Below are 24,293 nucleotides of genomic sequence, written 5' to 3' on the forward strand. Positions count from 1 at the left end.
CTCTATTTACTCTCAGATTATAAAAAAAGGTAATTAGCATCAAAGTAGACATCACGCAAGACTGCAAACGCCTGCATCATCTCTAGCCGACACCTTTGCTGTCAGCTATCTAGCTAATAGCTACCTTGATCCAAAACTAAAGATATAGAACATTTTAATTGACTGTAAAATATTTTAAGCTAATATTTCTTAGCTTTTTATGCAATTGGTTTTGTGTCTTGTACAAAATACTGTCCTAGTAGAAGCCAGATATTTACAATTTGCCACGAATACTAGGTTCGTTTTTGCATAGAAGCTAGCAAGCTAACGTTAGCTACCTAGATATTAGCAACATATCTTTATTTATTTGACCAGATCTTCTATATTTAATCCCTTATTTCTGCCAACTATATATTATATGAACGACATGAAATCCATTTCAAGTCATGTAATCGGGAATGCACTGCTGTATTAATTCCTGAACTAATTTGTTGACATGTTCTGTTGCAGATTCAAAGACAGATTAACGCATTGCAGATCTATATTCATGAATAAATAAGCATATTTATTTGACAAGAAAGCACCTAGTCACCCAGCAATCATGTCAAACTTCTGAACTCAAAGAATTGCATTGTTTAAAAAAAAAATCTAAATAGCAAACAATGTATAGATAACATACTGTATAAACATCTGATTTGAAGTAAAGATTAAATTATTAATCAACGTCACAAACCTGTGACATCGAAAAGCACCATATCTATTATTACTATGCGAGAGCTGACAAATTCTTCTGCTTTTCATTTTTAGGAATTAGACCACAAATAACACAATGTAAAACAGCATATTGTGATTTTTGGTGGGTGAGTTACAAATGGACAAAACAACTGGATGCTTAATTTAAGATAGGTTTAATTTTTAAAAAAAGTACTAGATCAACTCCAGCAGAATGAGAAAATCATCTAACATACTCAGAACATGGAAGCCATGCCTAAAGTAATGTCAACACTAATCTTGTCAATTTAACAGTTCCATGTTGCTGCTGTCAATTGTGAGAAGCACATTTACCACTGCATTCAGTCTGAACCCCAGAATAAGCAGGACAGCATTACACAGGTGGAAAAAAGCTTGCAAAAACAGTACACCACAACACTGAAATGTGTTACTGAGTCTAGATGTTATCAAATGAGGGGAAGAACAAGTGAAGGAACCAGTATAGGGAAAATGGGTGACGGTAGGGTGGGTTTATTGAGAGAAGATGGAGAGTTCCAAAGAGTCCGAAGTTGAGGGAACATAAAAGGCATAGTGTGGAATAAGGGGTAACTAGAGGGATGGAATAAACATAAAAAAGTGGTTGCTGCTGTGCTTTTTCACACCTTGTAGGTTGTTGACACAAATATGGGGCCCATGTCCAGTCACACGGGGTCTCAGCGCGTGTCACTCAGCGTCATTCAGTCTCAGTTGCAGCATTCAAATCATGCTCATCGTGTGTCTGAATCACAACATTAAAGATGAGTGATCACAGCATTTTAACAAATTGAGCCTTACACAATACAAATTAAGAATTGAGGACAGCATTTTGTTGAAGACATGGTGGTTTACACTATGTCTACTGTGTGTGAATGATGGAAGAATCTTACCCCAACCAACATCTGTAGATCCATTTGAGTGTGTGGTCACTTAGGCCTGCATATCAACCAGTACTGGGACCATTAGAGACTTGGGATGCTTGCTGCTTGAATGTCTTCGGGTCTGTGTCTATAAAGATCAAGTACAAAATGGAGGAAGTTAGTCTGTGGCTTAGATTGAGTTTAAAGTTGACACAAATGGAAAACTAAGAAATACGATGCAACAAACTACTACACATATGAAAGACTGCACCACACAGGCCAGTACAATAGCCTACACATGGAGAAGATCTGAAGCTTTTGTTCCAGCCCATCTCATACATGATTACAAATCATAGCCTGTCGCCGTGATTAATTATGTTGATTATTTAAGTCGGGTGTTAGAGATGGCATACACTCAATGACTGAAACAGACCAAAGCAAAATAAAATTGTTCCAGGTTGAAACAGTTTACCTAGTTAAGAAGTGATAAGTCAGGCACACTCATTGGTTCTTGAATACAGAAGGTGCAACTAAGGTTTGCAATTTGGCATCAATAACGTAACAGTAATTGTACCAACAACAAAAAAAGTGAATACCATTTAATTTAAAACCCACCATAGGAGGTAGGTCTAAATAAGGTTACATAACCTTGCCTACTAGCTATACTAATGATCTGCTGTCCAGAGGGTAACAGAAAACAGATCAATGTCTTCCCATAGTACAGTAAGCACACTCTTGACTCAAGAGAGGATACAAATCAGTTGATCTCTGAAACCTCTCAAAAAGCCAGACCAAAATAATACAACTAGCTAAAGTAGCTACAAGTCAAGTAGTACTTGAAATAGGCTGCCTACCCCTCACCCACAGATACAAACATAACGCCTTGCTTCACCACCTAAGTTAACTCGCTAGCTATCTAGCATGCTAGACTGTTGGTTTGTAAAAGCCAAAGAAAGTTAAACTACATTGAACAAAAATATAAACGCAACAATTTCAAAGATGTTATTTTTCATATAAGAAAATCATTCAAATTTAAATAAATTCATTAGGCCCTAATCTATGGATTTCACATGACTGGGAATACAGATATGCATCTGTTGGTCACAGAAACCTTTAAAAAAAAAAAAAGGTAGGGGCATGGATCAGAAAATCAGTCAGAATCTGGTGTGACTATAGAGTACGGGTCATACTACCCATTAAAACCTTGCCGTCCAATCGTTTCTTCACAATTTTTCCCATAGGGGATTTTAGAAACACTTAAAATAAGGGCTGTGTTTTGTGTAGGTTTACACAAAACGTGACGTTTTGATAACCGCGTAAATCTCTCTAGGACAAGGTTACTTATATTTGCCTGTATTTACACCACAAAAATGAAATGCTGATAATATGGCTATCATAAAGAACTACAAATGCCATGATCTGGGTGAGAGCCGAATCGAGGCAAAGGTAAGAATCTCTGGAATAATGTTAGCTAAATGTAGTTGTGAATAAATTGAGTACGATGGACAATTCTGTGCAAGTTTTATATTGGTGTCAGCTAGAAGTGACGTGCAGGAGTTTGCAGTGATTTGTAGTCTTGCATGATGTCTACATTTGTGCTAATTCGCATTTTTGAATCTGAGAGTAAATAGAGACGTGTATGTTGATAAAAGTCAGCTTGTCCGAGAGATTTTTATTTTTTGCCCCAATTTCATGGTATCCACGTTAGTCTTGTTTCATTGCTGCAACTCCCGTATGGTCTCGAGAGAGCGAAGGAGGTGCGTCCTCCGAAACACAACCCAACTAAGCCACATTGCTTCCTGACACAATGCCCACTTAACCCAGAAGCTAGCTGCACCAATGTGTTGGAGGAAACACTGTATAACACACGTATCAGCTTACACTGCGCCCGGCCCGCTACAGGAGTTGCTAGTGCGCAATGGGACAAGGACATCCCTCCCCTAACCCGGACGACACTGGGCCAATTGTGCACCACCCCATGGGTCTCAGTCGTGGCCGGCTGCGACAGGGCCTGGGCTCGAACCCAGAATCTCTAGTGGCACAGCGCCACTCGGGAGGTCCGTCGAGAGAGATATACATGGTTATCAAAACGTCACAGGAAGCCTACACGAAACAGCCCTTATTTTAAGTGTTTCTAAAATCCCTTATTGGAAAAATGAATGGTGGAAAAACAATTGGAACCATTTCCGTTTGTCTGCTAGGTTTCATAGGTATTATGACACCTTCACTGTGGGTCTCTATTTGCCTCATGCAGCACGACACATCTCCTTTGCATACAGCTGATCAGGCTGTTGATTGTGACCTGTGGAATGTTGTCCCACTCCTTTTTAGCTGTGTGAAGTTGCTTGTTATTGGCGGGAACTGGAACACGCTGTCGTACGTTGATCCAGAGCATCCCAAACATGCTCAGTGGGTGACATGTCTGGTGAGTATGCAGGCCATAGAAGAATTAGGACATTTTAAGCTTCCAGCAATTGTGCAGAGATCATTGCGACATGGGGTCTTGCATTATCATGCTGAACCATGAGGTGATGGCGGGGGATGAATAACACGGCAATGGGCATCAGGATCTCGTCACTGTATCTCTGTGCATTAAACTTTCCTTCGATAAAATGCAATTGTGTTCATTGTCTGTAGCTTATGCCTGCCCATACCATAACCCCACCACCACCATGGGGCACAATTGCACGCTCCCTCAACTTGAGATATCTGTGGCATTGTGTTGTGTGATACATTTTAGTGGCCTTTTATTGTCCCCAGCACAAGGTGCGTTTGTTTAACCAGCTTAATAATATGCCACACCTGTCTGGTGGATGGATTATCTTGGCAAAGGAGAAATGCGCACTAACAGGGATGTAATCAAATTTGTGCACAACATTTAAGATAAATATGCTTTTTGTGAGAATGGAACATTTCTGGAATCTTTTATTTCAGCTCATATTTTGTTCGGTGTATATAATACCATATTTTTGTGAGAAAACCATCAGTAGAGTTGAAAATGTATTTTGCATTTGTACATCACGCACAGCCTTTTATCTACAACAAGTAATTTGATGGAAACCTATCTCTGCAGCATATTATTTTTATGTGGATTTTAGAATATTTGCATGAAAATCTATTGCCAATTGGCTCGAAACCTAGCTACATGCTATGGGGCGTTCAAGGTTGGATGTCCCAATTTGTAAGTCGCTCTGGATAAGAGCGTCTGCTAAATGACTTAGATGTAAATGTAAATGTCCGTTCAATAGATTTTTCCCATTCGGCGCTCGTTTTTTCCCGAGTTCCTAGTTGTTTTGAACTCGGAAATCTCTGACTTCAGTGCGTTCAAGACAACTGGGAACACGGGAAAAAACGAGCTCCAACTCGGGAACTCGACTCTTTTTAGAGCTCCAACTTTCCGATTTGAAGATCACTGACGTCATGATTTGACCTCTTTTTTTCCGAAGTTCCCAGTTGTCTTGGACGTACCAATAGTCCACGGAAATGTGGACCAGTTAGAAAGTTGGACATTTCGAGTTTCCTTTTTCCGATTATTACATGAACGCAGTAATAGCCCACATTTCTTGGAGGTACAGACCTATCCCACAATTCACTCCGGAACCTGTATTCTATGGTGCCGAGGAGGACTATAAATTTGCAAGTGCCCGTATAGCGGTCTCTTTGCAGACACGAGGATGAAAGGAGGTCTGTTTTCGTCTATGGGAATAGTTGCTTGCGTTTATGGAACTTGGAATGGGGACAGTATCGATATATTGTTGGCTGGCTAGCCTTGCTCCGGCCAAACGCTACGGCGGTTAGTTTCTTTCCGCAATGAAGTAGCTATTTAACGTTACCTAGTGAACAGATGATCGGAAGAATTGAGTTTTAGTCGTCAAGCAAGACAAATGGCTATAACATTAAGTGGTAAGGAAGCTCCTAGCTAAACCATAGACACACAAATGCTGAACCAATGCTTCCTCTAGCACTGGCAAAAATATGTCTAGATAAATAATTTAAAATTACGTCCTGCTAACTCGTTCAGTTAACAGTTGTGTTGGATTGGCTGCCATTTACTAGTTTTGGCGATATGTTGCCAAGGCTAACTAGCCTGTAAAATGACTAGCAATTTTCACATGCAAGTGTAACGGATGTGAAATGGCTAGCTAGTTAGCGGGTACGCGCTACTAGCGTTTCAAACAGTTACGTCACTTGCTCTGAAACCTAGAAGTAGTCTTGCCCCTTGCTCTGCAAGGGCCGCGGCTTTTGTGGAGCGATGGGTAACGACGCTTCGTGGGTGACTGTTGTTGGTGTGTGCAGAGGGTCCCTGGTTCGCGCCCGGGGCGAGGGGACGTCGTAAAGTTATACTGTTACACAAGGCCTAGATGACACGTGGTGGCGTGCAAAAGATGGGCCTAGTTAGTTACTGTAGCCAAGTTGGCTAGCCAGTGTGTAAAACCGAGATGGATACCATTTGTTTTAATGCAATAACGTTGTCACAACTCATGCATACCTCGTCTTTACCCTCACAGGTTATGCCACTATTCAGCTCTTCAGACATGGGAGGGCTGCAAATGGGAATAACATGATCCCCTTCCAAGGTAGTTGTCTCCCACATCCTTACATTCAAAATGTAAAGTTAATTAGGTTTTCATGATTGGGTTGTTTTATTAATCCAGCGGTAGTCAGCTGTACAGGCCAGCCAATGCCTGAACTAGTGTTACACTGCTGGAAGAGGAAGGCGCTGCTAATGTGGCCTGGTCCAGCAGATACTGTTTTAGTGGCTGTTGGTGCTGAGCTGTAGCAGAACTGTGCCCTTCTGAGAGTGGGCTGCACCTACACACGGGGGCAGCCCTAGTAGAAGGGCTAACAAATATACAATTAAAGCAATCCACATGAGTGTATATACTTTATTTTAAGTCCTGACTTTAATGACATTTCCTTTGCATTTCATGCAAGCTTGTGGACTGAAGAGTTGATGCGATTCATTAAGGTGAGCATAAATAAGAACTTTGTTTTTACAAATGTGATGTACTGTGCTATGATGCTTATTTAACACATCATTCTTATTGTATGGTGAAGATACTTCATAAAAAAACTGAGCACTATTTTGAAAGCCTGTTACTGTTTACTAAATGTTTTACATGGCTTCAGGTATTGTATGTTCAGCATTTCCTTTACATTTCAGGAAAGCATGTTCCATTCAACTCCATTGAAGGTGATTCACCTCTATTCAATGCGTTTGAAGGTGAGGATGGCTCAGTAGTTATCGTTTAACGCCATGAACATGTACTGTGCGTTGATGAGAGCTTTATAGCTTTAACCCAGCTTTCTTACTGTTGGTGAAGACATTATGTTCTAACTCTGAGCACAATTTCTGATGGCTGGTATTGTCTACACTGTATTTATGTACTGCTCACCAGGGTTCTTATTCCTCTAATGTAGACTAAGCATGGAACTGCTGGGACTGATTGATGGTTAAATGGAAAGGGTATCGAAGGTGAGAATTGTTATAACTAAACACCCTAAACATGTACTGTGCACTGATGAGAGCTTTATAGCTTTAACCCAGCTTTCTTACTGTTGGTGAAGACTTTTAAACTCTGAGCACAATGTAAAATTGCTAATATTTACATTGTAGTCCTACATGGCTCGCTGTTGGGCCTTTAGTCATTTTCTTAATTTATTTGTATTTCAGGAAAAAACACTATTTTGTGGACTGCTTGCATTTCAGGAAAAAAATATCCAGGTAAACTCCATTGAAGATGATTCTGAATTATTATTATTATAGCTACAAAAACATGTGCTGTGCACAGAGCTTTATCGCGTTAACCCAGCTTTACTGTTGATTTAACTGAGATTACTTGCACAGCCACAATGTCTGTTACTGTATACATTGTATGTAAAGGTAATGTGCTATAACATCTACATTGATTTTGAAACCCTAGTGCTATCATGAAAATGCGCTGTGCAGTGATGAGAGCTTTATAGCTTTAACCCAGCTTTCTTACTGTTGGTGAAGACATTATGTTCTAACTCTGAGCACAATTTGTAATGGCTGTTATGGCCTCTAAACTGTATTTGTATACTATATGGACTAAGATTATTCCTAACTTCCTGTCTTTGCATTTCAGGAATACATGCTGATTGTTTGACATTCAATGGATTTGATGCATAGGTGAGGATGGATTCGAATTGTATCTTAACAAAATAAACCTGTACTTGCAGTGAGTTTAATTTTTTAACACCTACTTATTGTATAGTGAAGAGCCTGCAGAACATTGAGCACAGTTTTGAATGGCTCGCTTCCTGTTATGTATATGTTGCTCATATGCATTCTCCTTTGTCCTCCACTGGGAAAAGGTAGACGACATGGCGATGCTTGGACTGGGTTGATGTTTCATCGAGTCGATGCAAGGTAATGCACAAACAACTGAATTTAATTTTTGAACGCAAGTAGTACATGGTATTGTACTGTGCATTGATGAGAGCTTAATAGCTTTAACCCAGCTTTCTTACTGTTGGTGAAGACTTTTAAACTCTGAGCACAATTTTGTAATGGCAGTTAGTCTACATGATGTTTACTTAGGACTAATTGGCTTCCTTTATTTCTGGTAGACATGCAGATTGTATGGAATGTGACAACTCCATTGAAGGTGAGGCTGGATCAGATTTTGTGCAGCTAAATGACAAACGTGTACTGTGAAGTTAACTAATTATCACCTACTTATTGTTTAGTGCAGAATCTTTGTAACCCTGAGCACAGTTCTTTCCTGAATTGCTCACTGTCTACATTCTCGTGTGTGTATATTGCTTATTCCTTCTGATTTGTCTTCCAAAGACAGACAAAAAGCAGGAAGCTGCTTGGACAATAATTGATGCCTGAACTTTAGTTAATGTACCTATAACATCTTCAGGCAGTTTATATATTTATTTTTTTCTGGGAGAATAGAACAGGACTTAAGTTTAAGTAGTTAATCTACAACAATCTGACTGGTAGAGCTGAGATGCTTGCATTTGCAATATGTTGAATGTATATTGATGTGTCAACAGGATGCCACAGGATTGTTTCTTTCTGGACTTGGGTGTGGGACAGAATGTTACATCCTGCAGATGATTCACTAAACTCCAGGCCACAGGCTCAGCCACCACCAGCTGTGTACACTTGTCCCTTTGACACATCTAACCCTGGAGTGTCATTGCATAATCCTCTTGTCTTGCAATGTCAGTGGTTTCTTAACAAATGTACCACAATGAATTGAATGTATGGTCCCGACTGCATACACTTTGGAACCTTGTGAAGAATAAAATTGACCTTTGTGAATTTATTTTGTTTTTATTGAAAGACTATTGGAATGTTAACTGGTAACCAAATGAGCTCTTCACAAACAGGCTGTGGGGATTTAACTGGTTATAGTGTAGAACTGTAGTTCTTACATTGGTGGCAGTTTGTTATATAACCAAACCAGGACCATGTTGAGTAACTGACTTTTGCAGATAATAATTTTAATGGGTGATGCTGATGTGATTGCTTATTCTGCATGTCTGAGGCATGTTTTCTACGTGGACTAGTTGCAGCTGAATGGACTGTTCTGAAGTTCCCACATTTACCCCCTGCTTTGTCAATCTAAATTACCTGCATTGTTGCCCTATCTGGGGGAGGGAGAATGTAGACTTAAAAAAATATATATATATGAATATAGTGAAGTTATAAGTATATTTGAGTGCAACTCAAATGTCCACTTAGTGGATGTTTAACTGGTAGGCCTGAATACCAACGAGATTACTTACAGGTAGGAGTTGAGGACTGGCGGAGTGGTGCCAGGAAATAACCTTAACATCAATTAAACAAAAGAGCTGATTGACGACTTTGGGAAACAGCAGCGAGAGCACGCCCTCATCTACATCGAGGGTGAAAAGCATCATGATCCTAGGTGTGCACATCCCTGACAACCTGAAATGGTCCATCCACACAGACGGTGTGGTGAAGGTACAACGGTCTCCAAACTCAGGCGGCAGAAATGTAGACTGCCCCTCAAACCCTTAGGGGCTTCTACAGATGCACCGTCGAGAGCATCCTGTTTGGCTGTGTTGCCGCCTAGTGCGGCGTTTGCACCGTCCCCAACTGCAGAGCTCTCCAGAGGGTGGTGTGGTCAGCCCAACGCATCACTGGTGCCTTGTTCCCCCGGCAACTATCTAAAAGGTGGAGACGGTACAGGTGCATCAAAGCTGGAACCAAGAGACAGGAAAAAAACGCACTCCAGGCCATCAGAATGTTAGTCACCGCTGCTAGCCTGCCCTGGACTTAAATCATTGTTACTAGCCGGCTGCCACCCTGTACTCTACCCTGCACCTTTAAAAACTGCTGCCCTATATTTGTGCATAGTCATTGAACACTGGTCACTTTAATTATGTTTACATAGTTTATCCACTTCCTATGTATACTGAACAAAAATATAAATGCAACAATTTCAAAGATTTTACGGAGTTACATTTCATAGAAGGAAATCAGTCGATTGAAATATAACCATTAGGTCCTAATCTGGATTTGACAAGACTGGGCAGTGGCGCAACCATGGGTGGGCCTGGGAGGGAATAGGCCCATCCACTTGGGTTACAGGCCCACCCACTGGGGAGCCAGACCCAGCCAGTCAGAATGAGTTTCTCCCCAGAAAATAGCTTTATGAGACAAATACTTCTCAGCAGCACACCCCTTCCTCAGACGATCTCGCAGGTGAAGAAGCCAGATGTGGAGGTCCTGGGCAGCGTGGTTACACTTGGTCTGCAGTTGTGAGGCCGGTTGAAGGTACTGGCAAATTCTCTGAAATGTTGAGGCGGCTTATGGTAGAGAAATTAACATTAAATTATCTGGCAACAGCTCTATTGGATATTCCTGCAGTCAGCATGCCAATTGCACGCTCCCTCAACTTGAGACATCTGTGGCATTGTGTTGTGTGACAAAACTGCACAGTTTAGAGTGACCTTTTATTGTCCCCAGCACAAGGTGCACATGTGTGAAGATCATGCTGTTTAATCAGCTTCTTGGTATGTCACACCTGTCAGGAGGATGGATTATCTTGACAAAGGAGAAATGCTCACTAACAGGGATATAGACACATTTTTGTGCGAATGTAACATTTCTGGGATCTTTAATTTCAGCTCATGAAACATGTGACCAACACTTTACATGTTGCATTTATATTTTTGTTCAGTATATATACTGTATTCTAGTCAAGGCTGATCCTATATAACTACTGCAGTACACACCTTTTCTATTCATATACTGTCTATACACACCATTATTTACATATATACTGTATATATTTATATTCTGGACTCTGACATTGCTTGTTCTGATATTTTTTCAATTCTTTCTTTTCATTTTTGTGTTTTGTCTTGTATTGTTAGGTGTTACTGCACTGTTGGAGCTAGAAACATAAGCATTTCGCTGCACCTGCGATAACATCCTGCAAAATGTGTATACACTACCAATATATTTGATTTGATACCGTGTGTACAGTCGTGGCCAAAAGTTTTGAGAATGACACAAGTATTAATTTTCACAAATCTGCTGCCTCAGTGTCTTTAGATATTTTTGTCAGATGTTACTATGGAATACTGCAGTATAATTACAAGCATTTCATACGTGTCAAAGGCTTTTATTGACAATTATATGAAGTTGATGCAGAGTCAATATTTGCAGTTTCGACCCTTCTTTTTCAAGACCTCTGCAATCCGCCCTGGCATGCTGTCAATTAACTTCTGGGCCACATCCTGACTGATGGCAGCCCATTCTTGCATAATCAATGCTTGGAGTTTGTCAGAATTTGTGGGTTTTTGTTTGTCCTCCCGCCTAAAGGGGATTGACCACAAGTTCTCAATGGGATTAAGGTCTGGGGAGTTTCCTGGCCATGGACCCAAAATATCGATGTTTTGTTCCCTGAGCCACTTAGTTATCACTTTTGCCTAATGGCAAGGTGCTCCATCATGCTGGAAAAGGCATTGTTCGTCACCAAACTGTTCCTGGATGGTTGGGAGAAGTTGCTCTCGGAGGATGTGTTGGTACTATTCTATATTCATGGCTGTGTTCTTAGGCAAAATTGTGAGTGAGCCCACTCCCTTGGCTGAGAAGCAACCCCACACATGAATGGTCTCAGGATGCTTTACTGTTGGCATGACACAGGACTGATGGTAGCGCTCACCTTGTCTTCTCCGGACAAGCTTTTTTCCGGATGCCCCAAACAAACGGAAAGGGGATTCATCAGAGAAACTGACTTTACCCCAGTACTTAGCAGTCCATTCCCCGTACCTTTTGCAGAATATCAGTCTGTCCCTGATGTTTTTCCTAGAGAGAAGTGGCTTCTTTGCTGCCCTTCTTGAGACCAGGCCATCCTCCAAAAGTCTTTGCCTCACTGTGCGTGCAGATGCACTCACACCTGCCTGCTGCCATTCCTGAGCAAGCTCTGTACTGGTAATGCCCCGATCCCGCAGCTGAATCAACTTTAGGAGATGGTCCTGGCGCTTGCTGTACTTTCTTGGGCGCCCAGAAGCCTTCTTCACAACAATTGAACCGCTCTCCTTGAAGTTCTTGATGATCCGATAAATGGTTGATTTAGGTGCAATCTTACTGGCAGCAATATCCTTGCCAATATTCCTTGCAGGTAACCATGGTTGACAGAAGAAGAACAATGATTCCAAGCACCACCCTCCTTTTGAAGCTTCCAGTCTGTTATTCGAACTCAATCAGCATGACAGAGTGATCTCCAGCCTTGTCCTCATCAACACTCACACCTGCATTAACGAGAGAATCACTGATATGATGTCAGCTGGTCCTTTTGTGGCAGGGCTGAAATGCAGTGGAAATGTTTTTTTGGGGATTCAGTTCCTTTACATGGCAAAGAGGGACTTTGCAATTAATTGCAATTCATCTGATCACTCTTCATAACATTCTGGAGTATATGCAAATTGCCATCATACAAACTGAGGCAGCAGACTTTGAAAATTAATATTTGTGTCAATCTCAAAACTTTTGGCCAGGACTGTAGAGGTCATGTGTGCTGTACATGAATCGACGCGACCCGGAGGGGGGCGCCCGTGCTTTGCTGCAACGCAACGTTGTCCATGAGGAACAGAGCTCGAGCTCGAGCAGGTCCACGATTGGCCAATGGAATTCCACATCTGTTCTTGGAAATTTCTATACTGCTCCTCATGGCAAAAGGATGCAGAAGGGCACACCAGGGATGAGGTGAGAGAAGTAAGCCCGAAAAAGAAGTAAACCCGAAAACTTGACCATTAGGCCTACCTGTTATTTACCTTTTTTTGCGGGAACTGATTTTTTTGTTAAACGTTTTATCAGAGTATTTTGCCGCGATGTCATTGATATGATATTGAAGTAAATTTGATTTACATTTCCCGCGTGGAGGATAACCTGAATACCAGTATACTTTACTGTACAATACATTTGATTAATACGTCAGACTTTACAGTGAACCATTGTGTTTACATACATTTTGTGGAAAGCATCTGCCTGGCAGAGGACAACATGTGAGTATGCCCACTAATCTGCGCTCTTCACTCAAATTGCCTGTGTATGATCATTAAATTATGTCAGTGTGGCTATGTAATTTAAACGTCATTGGGTCAACTCAATCAAGTCTCTTGATGTTATACGGTACCTTTGCATTGAATCCTCTATTTTGTCAATTTTCTTCAGAACAGACACAAACTGCAGTTTGCTGAAAATGTTCTCTAAGGATGGATGTCTGGCTGTGTGTACAGTGATATTAATGATTCTAACATCAAGCGAGGCTAGAGGTAAGATAAACTGCTTATTATCTTACTGTAGTGATACTACATTGTAGCAGTGACGCAAATAACCTAATGAAATGTGGAAAGAATTATCATGTTTCGTCTGTCCTCATTGATGTACAAATACTTATGAAAATGGATATCCATATGAAAATCTGAATAGTACATGTGTGACTACACATTTTTGACAGATAACATCATATTTTAAACGTTATTTTTGGCACCGTAGTCTGACTATGGTCAGGGAATTTGTTTGAGAATGTTTGTGTCTGCAACACTGAGAGACTGAGTCTACACTCCACCTAGAGTGACCTCTTCTATCACATGTTTAATTCACAGGAATTTATTTAACAATTCTGTGAACTCTACTTGGCTTCCAACCCCACATTCAAATTTGCCCTAAGGTCAACAGAAACAAAAAATCCTCTCAGTGGTAATGTGTTTAATGATTAACTGCGCACCCAGAGAGAGTGGCCCTGTGCCGTGTTTACAGACAAAACACAGACCATGGGGCTGCACATAAATGTGGCTTTTGAAGAAGCCCAGTTTGCATCAGCGGAGGGAGGCCGTCAGAAACCAAACAAGCATGCCTTTTCTTGGAATCGTTGCAGGAATTTAGAGGTGCATAAGTTTGTATCTCCTGCCAAGTTGAAGAGCAGTTAACGTACATCAAAGCAGGGCTGATGACACCTACTGGGCTGTGTGCGTAAACCAGGGGAAGAAGTCTTGCTTTATGCGGAGAGGAGCTGTTTGCCAGGCCTCTGTGATCCTCTATTATACCCTGCTGACTACTAGACTCAGGGTCACTGGCATTGCAATGTCCCCATGGGAAACACTCTTTTCACACCACTTCGATACCGAAGTGAGTTTTTTGTAGCAGGTTAGGAGACTGAGGTTAAGGTGAGGAAATGGGTTAGGGTTAGCGAAAATGCTCTCCTAACCTGCTACGAAAATCACTTTGAATCGAAGTGGCATGAAAAGAGTGTGTCCCATGTCCCCATAGTGGCAGGAAATAGAAACTGCATTCAACATGCAACAAGCCCAGTCCAAGGGGAATGGCTATTGTTTGTTTGATTTGAAACAACATTTTATTTTGTATTGTAATTATATATATATATATATATATATATATATATATATATTCTACTGGAATTCCCTTTGGATGTTAATATGGAAATTAATTGACTGTGGATTTGAGTGTGATGCAAATGTTTCGAAATCAGGTTCAAGGATTTCTTGACCGTTTAAAAAAAACAATTTTATTCAGTTCACTATGACACCTGTGATATGTTTTAAAAGTTGACATACTGGCCCCTACTGTAGAATTCTCAAACTATTGTGTCTCATGGTTTTAGTCTATCATCATCCAGGTGGGTTGTAACTAAAGCTACCTGATCACATTCAGAGAGGCCACCACCACCACAAGACTGCTGGGCAAATCAGATAGATCTAGACGTTACTCTATTTGAGTAATCAGTTCATTGTTTTCTCTGTTGACCCTCGTATCTGCTCACTGCACTTCTTTCACATTGTGTGGCTGTGTGTGTGTACGTGTGCTGGAGTGGGTGGGTGGTAGAAGGAAATACACACACACAATCTGTGTTGTCCTTGGATTGCTCCTTTCCTTTCTGCCTTGTCGGAGTTATCCTAGGAATGCCATATCAGAGCCCAGGACGTTATGCAGTGTGTGTCTCTCTGGCAATGGAGATAAAAGGTGTCATGCGGGAGGTCTGGGTCTGAAATGGGTGCATTGTAAAGTGTTGCTTGTGATCCAGGTGAGAGATGCAGCCTATTGGGTTTCTTCTCAGTTTTAGGGATTGTTCTGGGCTAGCCTGATATACAAATACCTCTTGTTATTCCGGTGGGTCAGATCAAAAGTTGACAATCCTAATTTCATTTCGATTTTTTTTCTCCCAGCAGAGAATGTCATTTTTTGAACTGTTATCATACAGCGATTCCAGTTTCGTAATGAAGGTTTAATCCAAAGTTCAGTTTTCCCATTTTCACGGTAGGAATACTCAACTATTCAAAGTTATGACTCCCAAGAGTGCTAGAAGCAGGGCTCGCGAGAGCAAGTCCAGGCACCATGCATGCCATTTGCCGCTGATAAAAACCAAGTTCATGCTGGCTGGCCCTCAATGAATGAAGAGTGATGCAGGAGCTAGGCGCATCCCTGGATGGGATACCATAGATACGCTCCACACACCCGCCAACGGAGATAAAGTGCGAACACAGCCAGTTTGCGGAATGTTCTGGCTCCTCTCTCTCCCTCATGCCGTCACATAGTTCCTGTCCCTCACTGGCTCGTTTTGACATTTAGATTGGAGAGAAGTGGCCCACATTGACTGTGAGTGAGCCTCCCACAGGTGCTAAGGCTCTAGCTAGCCTATCTGCCAACCCAATGCAGTTCAGCCCCCCCCCCCCCCCGGTGCTTACCTATTCTCTCACCCAGCGTCATGGGTCTGCCGGGCTATCACAGCTCCAGGACCAGCCAGCCGTCTGCCGGATGTGCATGCTCAGATGGGCCTGGTGATTGCTGGCTTGGCTCTGAGCCGATTTGAAGGACCAAGTCAAGCAGACCATACCGAAAGCTAATAAGTAGGAAGCCGTTTGATTTATGTACTTCCACTCAGCAGTACAAAACTCTCTGAAGAAACAGTGTTTCTATCTCAGACTCAGCGACAGCCACATGCTTCCTCTTTTTCCTTTTTTCTTTCTTGGACATACATCAAAGAATCCGCCTTGCGCTTAAGCCTTTCAAACTGAAAAATGGTTTTGAGGAGTCTATTTGGTGTTGAATGAGACATAGTAACATGCTGCATACTACACGGCGAGGGAGTTTTTATGCCTCTCCTCTCAGAGACCTCACAGCACAGAAAGGCCTTCTGGCCACTCAAGATCCCTAAACAACCTTGTAACAACTTAATAAATACGAGATTATTGGATTCAACTGATAGGCCAGGAAATTAAGCCTGGCTTGTGGCTGTTTATTTCCAGTTCAGGTCATCCATCCTGTCAATGCTGCAATAAGCAGTAGTCTACTACTTAGTACACTCAGTGATGAAGTCTTCTGGGGCTGTAGAAGTACTAAGCAGAGCTCTCTATCACTGCTGTGGGCCTCTCTCACCAGGTGTCATGCTCCTCCAGCTCATTAGGCAGATAATGGTGGATAATGTGGCACTGCAGGCCTCCTGCTTATCACAAAGCCTGGCTGCTGATTATACACAGCCTCTGCTGGAGCAATGGGGACTAACTGGAGACTGGGTTGGCCTCTGGAGCCTCTGATGGACAGCAGCTCAGTCTGGCACAATTCCACTTGTTGAGTACAATTGCAATTATATCTGTTATGAGTCCACAGTGTTCTGTCAGTTTTCCTCTGTAGTTCCCTTATCTTCAGAACATCATCAGTGTTCATCTCTTTCCTGATCCATCTGAGTGCTATTTGCGAGTACCTCTTCCAGCTGGATGTCTGATTCTGTGCAGGGTCCTGCTTTGAACGTGTGCACACAGTTAAACAGTATCAGATGCCCGTCCAGTCTTCACACAGAGGACTTGACTGTTCCAGAAGAACGATTAGGGTTGCAAAGGGAGAGTATATTAATGGAAATGTTCAAATTTACCAGTAAACTACGAGATTTTATGTAATCTATCACAAGACATCTAGGGGCCCTTTTGGTTACTTCAGATTATCACAGGTGTCTGTTGTAATCTCTGGCCCTCTGTGTGGATTTATCACATATAACATATATGAAATCATTAAATAACATGATTTTAAAATAAAAAATAGACTTACAAAGCTGTAAAACACTGTCCTAAATATAAACCATAAACAGTGAATACCATTGGTGTTTAATATGAGGGTTTCAGCATGAAATATCCTTTCTACATATTTTTTTTACAAACTAAGATTTATTTGACTATTTCAATATGTATTTGTTGTGAATGTTTTGGCGTCAAACTGGTGGCAGTTGGAAGTAGTTCCAATAGTTGGAAGTTGCAGAGTTAAATGAAAATAATGCCATTGTTGATTAAATGCTTTTTTCATAAATTTGGCTATTTTCATTTGAACCATATGGTCTATCTACTAGAAATTCATGGACAATATGGACACATATATAATAAATTAATACTGTATATTAATCAATGTTCTTTTAAGTTATTAAAGTATACATTTCCAAAATTTGATTTTCTGTTAATTACAAAAATTACTGAAGATTCCGGTAACTTTGGTAAATTACTGGTAGCATTGCAACCCTACAACGACTGATGCCAGCAAGGATATAATATAATGCTAATGTGGCTGATGTTTTAAATTATGTTTCATGGGTCAAGCATAGAAGAAAACTGTTTTTTGTTGTTGTCAATTTTGTAGATGGAGGGAACTCAAACCATTACTGTGGGCCTGGCCTATACAAGCATGTTGTCCACCATGATGACACTGCTAAAGGATTTGTCAGGTGTTACACAGTTACATTTTACAACACATATGCTCCCATTCAAAGTTAACACAAGCCCACCTCGTTTGCGATTGTATTTTAATGTACTTATTTTTTGGCCTGGGAACCGACAGCTTGGCTGATGCTCCTGACTGTGTGTGTTCTCTGGCTCCATAAAGCTTTGTTATTAGATTTGAACATGATTTTCATTGTGGCAGATCTCAGAGTGTGTGGTGCACAAAGCAATGTGTTAACATCCGGCTCTTACAAGTCCACATGAATACAGCTTGCCAAACCCCATTTTGTATCTCTCACTCCATATTTTTTAAATGTTTGTTTTGAAGTAGGTCCCAGTCTTCTTTGTAGTTGTGATCTCTGTTAAACGTGTGCACTTAAAACAAGTCTGTGGTGTTTCGCGTGAGGGGAACGGAACTTTACGTAAACAAGGCAGTTAATGAGCTGCATTTGGGTTGAAACGTATTGCTTGAGCACGGCTATTAGAGAAGTGTTGGTATTTATAGTGGAGACGTAAAATCACAAAGGATAGCGGCGGGCGTTCAAACATTCCTCACCCTGGTATAGATAAAGGCCCCACTCCGCTGGAGGTCAGCGAGATGTCATCTTTGCGTGGACCCTGTTTGTGTGCTCTTTACCTACTTGAGCCCGGAACTGCACTGTTTGCACAGGTGGGAGAGGGCACCTTGGAGTGAATTGTTCTCTCCGTTCCGTGGACTTAGCTTGTCGGAGCAGTGTGCTCATACAAGACCAGTGAGGCTGAGTGTTCGTCACGAGCAATTTGTTCTTGATGTGGGGCCCCTCTTCCTAATGGAAGCTTGCTTTGTTGCAGTCTCTTTGTCCCTGGGTAAAGGTGGGATTACACAGCCTTTAACCTTTAACTAGGGGGATTACAGGACCCTTCCAACCATCACCACTCCTCATAGCCCTACACTCTGGGCATTTTAAAATGTCAAAATGCAGTGAATATGCCCATTCCGTGCATTTGTCCCATTGACTCAGGGCAGTGGACGGCTTCTCTTTAGAATTCTGTGGTTTTCTCAGAACACCGACATTCCAGGCATTTAGAACCTGTGGCTCAACGGAAGGGCCTCCTTAATGGCTTTCATCCCCGGCTCTGCTGCTGCCTCACCCATTCAATGGCAGGGCCCACTTCTGCCTGGCCCTGGTTCAGCGCCATAGGTCACACAATGTTCTGGGACTAAGCAGCAAAGAAAACATGCTCTCCAACAAGGAAGACGGGCCTCTCTTCAGTCTGCTACCAATAAGGGGCCATACATAGAACTTAAAGTGTACCCTGATGAAAGAGCGAGATGGAGCGCCCACCCGGCCCTACTCTGAGCCGACAGCAGCAGCAGGTTTGGGTAAAGCAGTGGTGAGAGTGAGGGTGAGCGACTGATCAGTATCACCACCTGGCTTGGTCCTCCTTGGACCTGTGCTGTACGGTCTTGTCTGGGTGATTTTTATGCAAGCTGCCCTGCCCTCCTTGCCTAGTCTGCTCTGGCACGCACATTCAGCAGTGACAGACAGACCAGCAGCCGCAGCAGTAGCTTGCTGGGTCTGTGAGTGTGAGCCACAGCCGAACATGTAAACATTACATACTGTGTAGAGCGAGAGCCAAACCAGAATTAGGAACCATGCGTGAGATAATAGCTGTCTGTCGGTGTGGACTGTTGACACAAAGGGTTGTGCTTAATAAGCAGGTGCTCGTTATTTGTGACGGGGCCGGCGTTCTACAACATTACCCAGAATCCCTGTGGAGCTGTGGCTCTGTTTGTGTGGTCTGAGCTGCTGGTGGTCCAACCTGTGTGTGTACAGATACATGGGGGTCCCATACCACCACCACTGGGTGACTACAGGCCAAGGCTGTTGGTTGGGTTGTCTTACCCTCACAGCAGAGGAGAGCAGTGTTCTCAAATCTGATGGGAAACAACACAACTAGGGAATCTGAGCCTCTATGATTCAGATAGAGTGTGTACATAGAGCGCCCAGTGCCCAAAACTCCCTCCTGTGACTCACATGAATTCCATTCACACTGAAATAAGAGATTAACATTTACATCTGCTCCAGTGAGAGTGTGTTAGGGCCAGTGGTATGGAGAGGAGAGTCAGAGTCATTGCCCCCACACCAACGACAAACACCCAGCTACCCACATAGGCCTGGCGTCAGGGCCAACAGTCAGGCCTTGTGCCCTCTCCAGCTTCTGCACCAGTGGAGGTGGAGCGGGCATAGCCTTTGCTCCAACAACATGCCAGCGCTAAAAAGAGGCAGACACTCGACGTCACCCTCCAGAAATGTTAAATGGTTTGCATTTGAGGAATGACCAGGTTTCTGTATGTTTTTCTAAGGTAGGGGAGAGAGTGTCCTTCCAAGATTCCAAGACGGTGTTCTATGATGCCTGTCTGAGAGACAGCTGGGGGCTTGGATGAGCTCTAGTGGGGTGAGGTGGATGGATGGACATGGAGCCAATGAAAGAATGACAGACACACACTCTGCTAGGCATTTACGTCCACAGCTACATCCACACGGTGGAGTGGAAGAAGAGTGAGTGAGTTAAATGAAGCTGGAAGCCCAGAAAACAGTGACCTGCCACCTACGCAAGTTTGTAGGTGCAACAGTTTTTATCAGGGCCTAAAATTAACACTGTCACCTGTCAGATGCGGGTAGATTTAGGCAGTGGCGGGTAAGATATCTATTTCTATTTTTGGTCAGGACTTTGGTCAGGAATAAATGCTGCAGTAGCTGTTTTCAAAGTATTTCTGTTGTTTTGTTTCATAGCTGGTAAAGGAATCGCACAAAGTCAAAGAACTATGAATCCTATATAGCCGATTACCTCGTGCTGCAAAATTACCTGGCTGGGGGCTGTGAAAATCTGAGTGAAAGATTAATTTTTAGAAGCGCTGCGCACAGGCACAAAACTTGGTCTAATTTACTTGAAACGAAAGTCTACTGAAGTGAAATGTTGTCCTTTTGTTTCTTGACTATTTACATTGTTTCAAATTAAATCAAACTTTATTTGCCACATGCGCCGAATACAACAAGTGTAGACTTTACCGTGAAATGCTTACTTACAAGCCCTTAACCAACAGTGCAGATCAAGAAGAAGAAAATATTTACCAATGAGGCTAAAGTAAAAAGTAATAATAAGAAGTAACACAATAAGAAAAAGAATAACGAGGCTATATACAGGGGGCACCGTTACCGAGTCAGTGTGCAGAGGTACAGGCTAGTTGAGGTAATCTGTAAATGTAGGTGGGGGCGAAATGACTATGCATAGGTAACAAACAAACAGAGAGTAGCAGCAGTGTACAAGAGGGTGGGGTGGTTTCAATGTAAATTGTCTGGTAGCGAATTGTTCAGCAGTCTAATGGCTTGGGGGTAGAAGCTGTTGAGGAGCCTTTTGGTCCTAGACTTGGCGCTCCAGTACCGCTTGCCATGCGGTAGAAGAGAAAACAGTCTATAACTTGGGTAACTGGAGTCTCTGACAATTTTATGGGCTTTCCTCTGACACCGCCTATTATATAGGTCCTGGATGGCAGGAAGCTTGGCCCCAGTGATGTACTGGGCCATACGCACTACCCTCTGTAGCGCCTTACGGTCAGATGCTGAGCAGTTGCCATACCAGGCAGTGATGCAACCAGTCAGGATGCTCTCGATGGTGCAGCTGTTGAACCATTTAAGGATCTGGGGTCCCATGCCAAATCTTTTCAGTCTCCTGAGGGGGAAAAGATTTTGTCGTGCCCTCTTCACAACTGTCTTGGTATGTTTGGACCATGATAGTTCGTTGGTGTTGTGGACACCAAGGAACTTGAAACTCTCGACCCGGTCCACTACAGCCTTTTCGTCCTGCCTTTTCCTGTAGTCCACGATCAGCTCCTTTGTCTTGCTCACATTGAGGGAGAGGTTGTTGTCCTGGCACCTCACTGCCAGTTCTCTGACCTCCTCCCTATAGGTCGTCTCATCGTTGTCGATGATCAGGCCTACCACTGTTGTGTCGTCAGCAAACTTAATGATGGTGTTGGAGTCGTGTTTGGCCACGCAGTCGTGGGTGAACAGGGAATACAGGATGGGACTAAGTACACACTCCTGAGGGGGCCCAGTGTTAAGGATCAGCGTGGCAGACATGTTGTTGCCTACTCTTACCACTTGGGGTCGGCCCGTCAGGAAGTCCAGGATCCAGTTGCAGAGGGAGGTGTTTAGTCCCAGATTCATTAGCTTAGTGAGGAGCTTTGTGGGCACTATGGTGTTGAACGCTTGTAGTCGATGAATGGCATTCTCACATAGGTACTCCTTTAGTCCAGGTGAGAAAGGGCAGTGTGGAGTACGATTGAGATTGCGTCATCTGTGGATCTGTTGGGGCGGTATGCGAATTGGAGTGGGTCTAGAGTGTCTGGGAGGATGCTGTTGATGTGAGCCATGACCAGCCTTTCAAAGCACAAACAAAGTTACACAAAACGCTAAAAAAATAACTAAATTGCACAATTGGTTGGGAGAATGTAAAACGTCAGCCATGTTCTTCGGCGGCATCTTTGGTTCACAAGCTAGGTTATTTTTCTATGTTTGAGTTTCAACTGCTAGGGAAGAGAAGACAACTACTCTATGTACTAGTCAGACTCAATCTCACAGGCACAAATGTGACTTGATTTGCGTTACCACAGTCGTAACCTCCCACCGTTAAAGGGCAGGTGACATTTTTGATATTTTGGTTAAAAGACTCACTTTACAAAAAATGAAATTAAACAATATACCATATTACTTCTTATTAGTAATACATGCATTCTTTTAGAAACATTACCAATCATGCTAATCTGTTTGTTTTTTTTGTGTAATTTTTGCAACAAAAAAAAATAATTTGGCTGCTGGACCAAAAAGTTAATTTTATGCCCTGGTTTTTATTAAATTCACAATTTTACCGCTCTCACGTGCACATTTCTGCCCAATATAAACCAACAATGTCCTACCTTTTTGTAGCATTTCTGACAATGCTAAAATATTTTCTGCCGAATCTCACAGAGTACTTAAACCAGGAGCAACTCAGTTGGTGCTCAACAGTAACAGTTAGCTAGTAGATGGAAAAGGAAGGTAGCTAGCTAGTAGGTAGGGATCATTTTTTATGGAAGGTTTTTTCATACGGCTGAAGTCATCTGTGTAAACTGCTGATCTGGACACTTGTGTGTAATCAGAGCACAAACAAATAAGCTAGTGAATGTCCTCGGCTGCTTTTATAGCCAGTCAGATACACCAAAGTTTGGGAACTTTTGGAAAACTGTCACGCTGCTAATTTATAATAAATGCACACACCAGAACAGATGTGTTGATCATAATGATCATTGCTTGCTTGCGCAACCTCTGCCAGTCAAATGAAAACACCATGCTTGCTAACTTGGTTAGCTATGTAATGAAATTAAACTGTTTTCAACGCAACTGTTTTTAGACAAAACATTTTTACCAAGCAAGCGAAATAAACATTCAATCTGTACTGAGTGAATGAACAAAACATTTTGGAACAAACGTGTGCTGTCATCATCAGGCTTTCCATTTAAATAGTGTCAAGTTGCCATATCTATAACAGGGTTTGTGGCGCAATGGTTAGAGTTACCGCCCTAAGATTTGAAGGTCTACCGGAGGGGATGTATCGTTTTTGACACCTCTTTCCAGACACACACACTGATGCGCACACGCATGGCGTGTGCTTATTTTAATGTATTAGTTGTCTCTTAAAAGCGCCTTTGGGTTCATTGAGTGGCAATTAGTACTAGTGCAAGCGTCTTGCTACTACGGAGGAGAGAATTTGGAGAGACCATCTCTCAAACTTTCAAGGACGACGTCGTTGCCCTCATCCGTCAGATGCACGCCATCCCTACGGTACACGATAAGTTGACAGGTTGTAAACATTTCTTCTTTTCAGAAGCGAAGAAATTTATTAAACCGGCCCACGTGGAGCTGACAAACGACTTACGCTTATTCATATGCGCACTGTACATCGCACACTATCAGTAGTACTTATGTATGTTCTGTTCCAAATCTGTGAGTACTCCCATCTGCTTTCATATTTATACTGCCATTTATAAATGTGGGAATGTGTGCTCTTTTACTGGATTTGAACAAGTGTGTAGAGCATTTCTAAGGACATTTGTAGCTAAAGGATTTAGAGCACCTATCCAATGTCAGATTTGTAAATATTTATTCTTAAAAGTGTTTTGTACTTGTCTAAGGACTTTGTATTTTACAGGTGGTTCTCAGCAGTTTGTCATTTGTCACAGAGTTTTTGTATCAGGAGTTACCAAAATGGCTAATGACAAGCTGAGCCACAGGGTTAGGCAGGCTTTTTTGTTGAAGCCCAGTGCTACCAAACCTGATTCTACCACTCAACTGTTCATCAAGACCTCAGCTGTTCATCGTTACCTTGAACAGTAAAATCAGGTGTGGTAGAATTGGGCTTCAACAAGAAAGCCTGCAGAACCCTGTGGCT

At 42.3% G+C, this 24,293-nt stretch overlaps 2 protein-coding genes, 1 long non-coding RNA gene and 2 other non-coding genes across 6 annotated transcripts in view; 4 read left to right on the forward strand and 1 right to left on the reverse strand.

The window, feature by feature from the left end:
* LOC129857863 (nascent polypeptide-associated complex subunit alpha, muscle-specific form-like) overlaps positions 1-24,293 on the forward strand; it is a 127,794-nt gene that overhangs the window by 89,281 nt on the left and 14,220 nt on the right. The window lies entirely within an intron of this gene.
* Positions 869-1,946, reverse strand: LOC129857865 (uncharacterized). Its single transcript, XR_008759959.1, has 2 exons — positions 1,617-1,946; positions 869-1,468 (listed from the first exon to the last, which is right to left on the reverse strand). It is a non-coding gene; the product is annotated as an uncharacterized LOC129857865 (long non-coding RNA).
* Positions 6,237-6,436, forward strand: LOC129858721 (small nucleolar RNA SNORA74). The gene has a single exon (XR_008760075.1). It is a non-coding gene; the product is annotated as a small nucleolar RNA SNORA74 (small nucleolar RNA).
* Positions 6,599-6,669, forward strand: LOC129858730 (small nucleolar RNA SNORD63). Its single transcript, XR_008760083.1, has one exon. It is a non-coding gene; the product is annotated as a small nucleolar RNA SNORD63 (small nucleolar RNA).
* LOC129857864 (fibroblast growth factor receptor-like 1) overlaps positions 12,755-24,293 on the forward strand; it is a 60,841-nt gene continuing 49,302 nt past the window's right edge. Inside the window, exons 1-2 of one of the 2 annotated variants that reach the window (XM_055926519.1) lie at positions 12,755-13,106; positions 13,281-13,376. In XM_055926519.1, coding sequence (XP_055782494.1) covers positions 13,304-13,376 — 73 coding nt within the window. In that variant the 5' untranslated portion in view covers positions 12,755-13,106; positions 13,281-13,303. Of the gene's footprint in view, positions 13,107-13,275; positions 13,377-24,293 lie in introns of both variants that reach the window. The other variant, XM_055926518.1, reaches the window with a different exon arrangement.

This window comes from Salvelinus fontinalis, chromosome 6 (assembly GCF_029448725.1).
Source record: "Salvelinus fontinalis isolate EN_2023a chromosome 6, ASM2944872v1, whole genome shotgun sequence".
In the NCBI taxonomy this organism is placed as follows: domain Eukaryota; kingdom Metazoa; phylum Chordata; class Actinopteri; order Salmoniformes; family Salmonidae; genus Salvelinus; species Salvelinus fontinalis.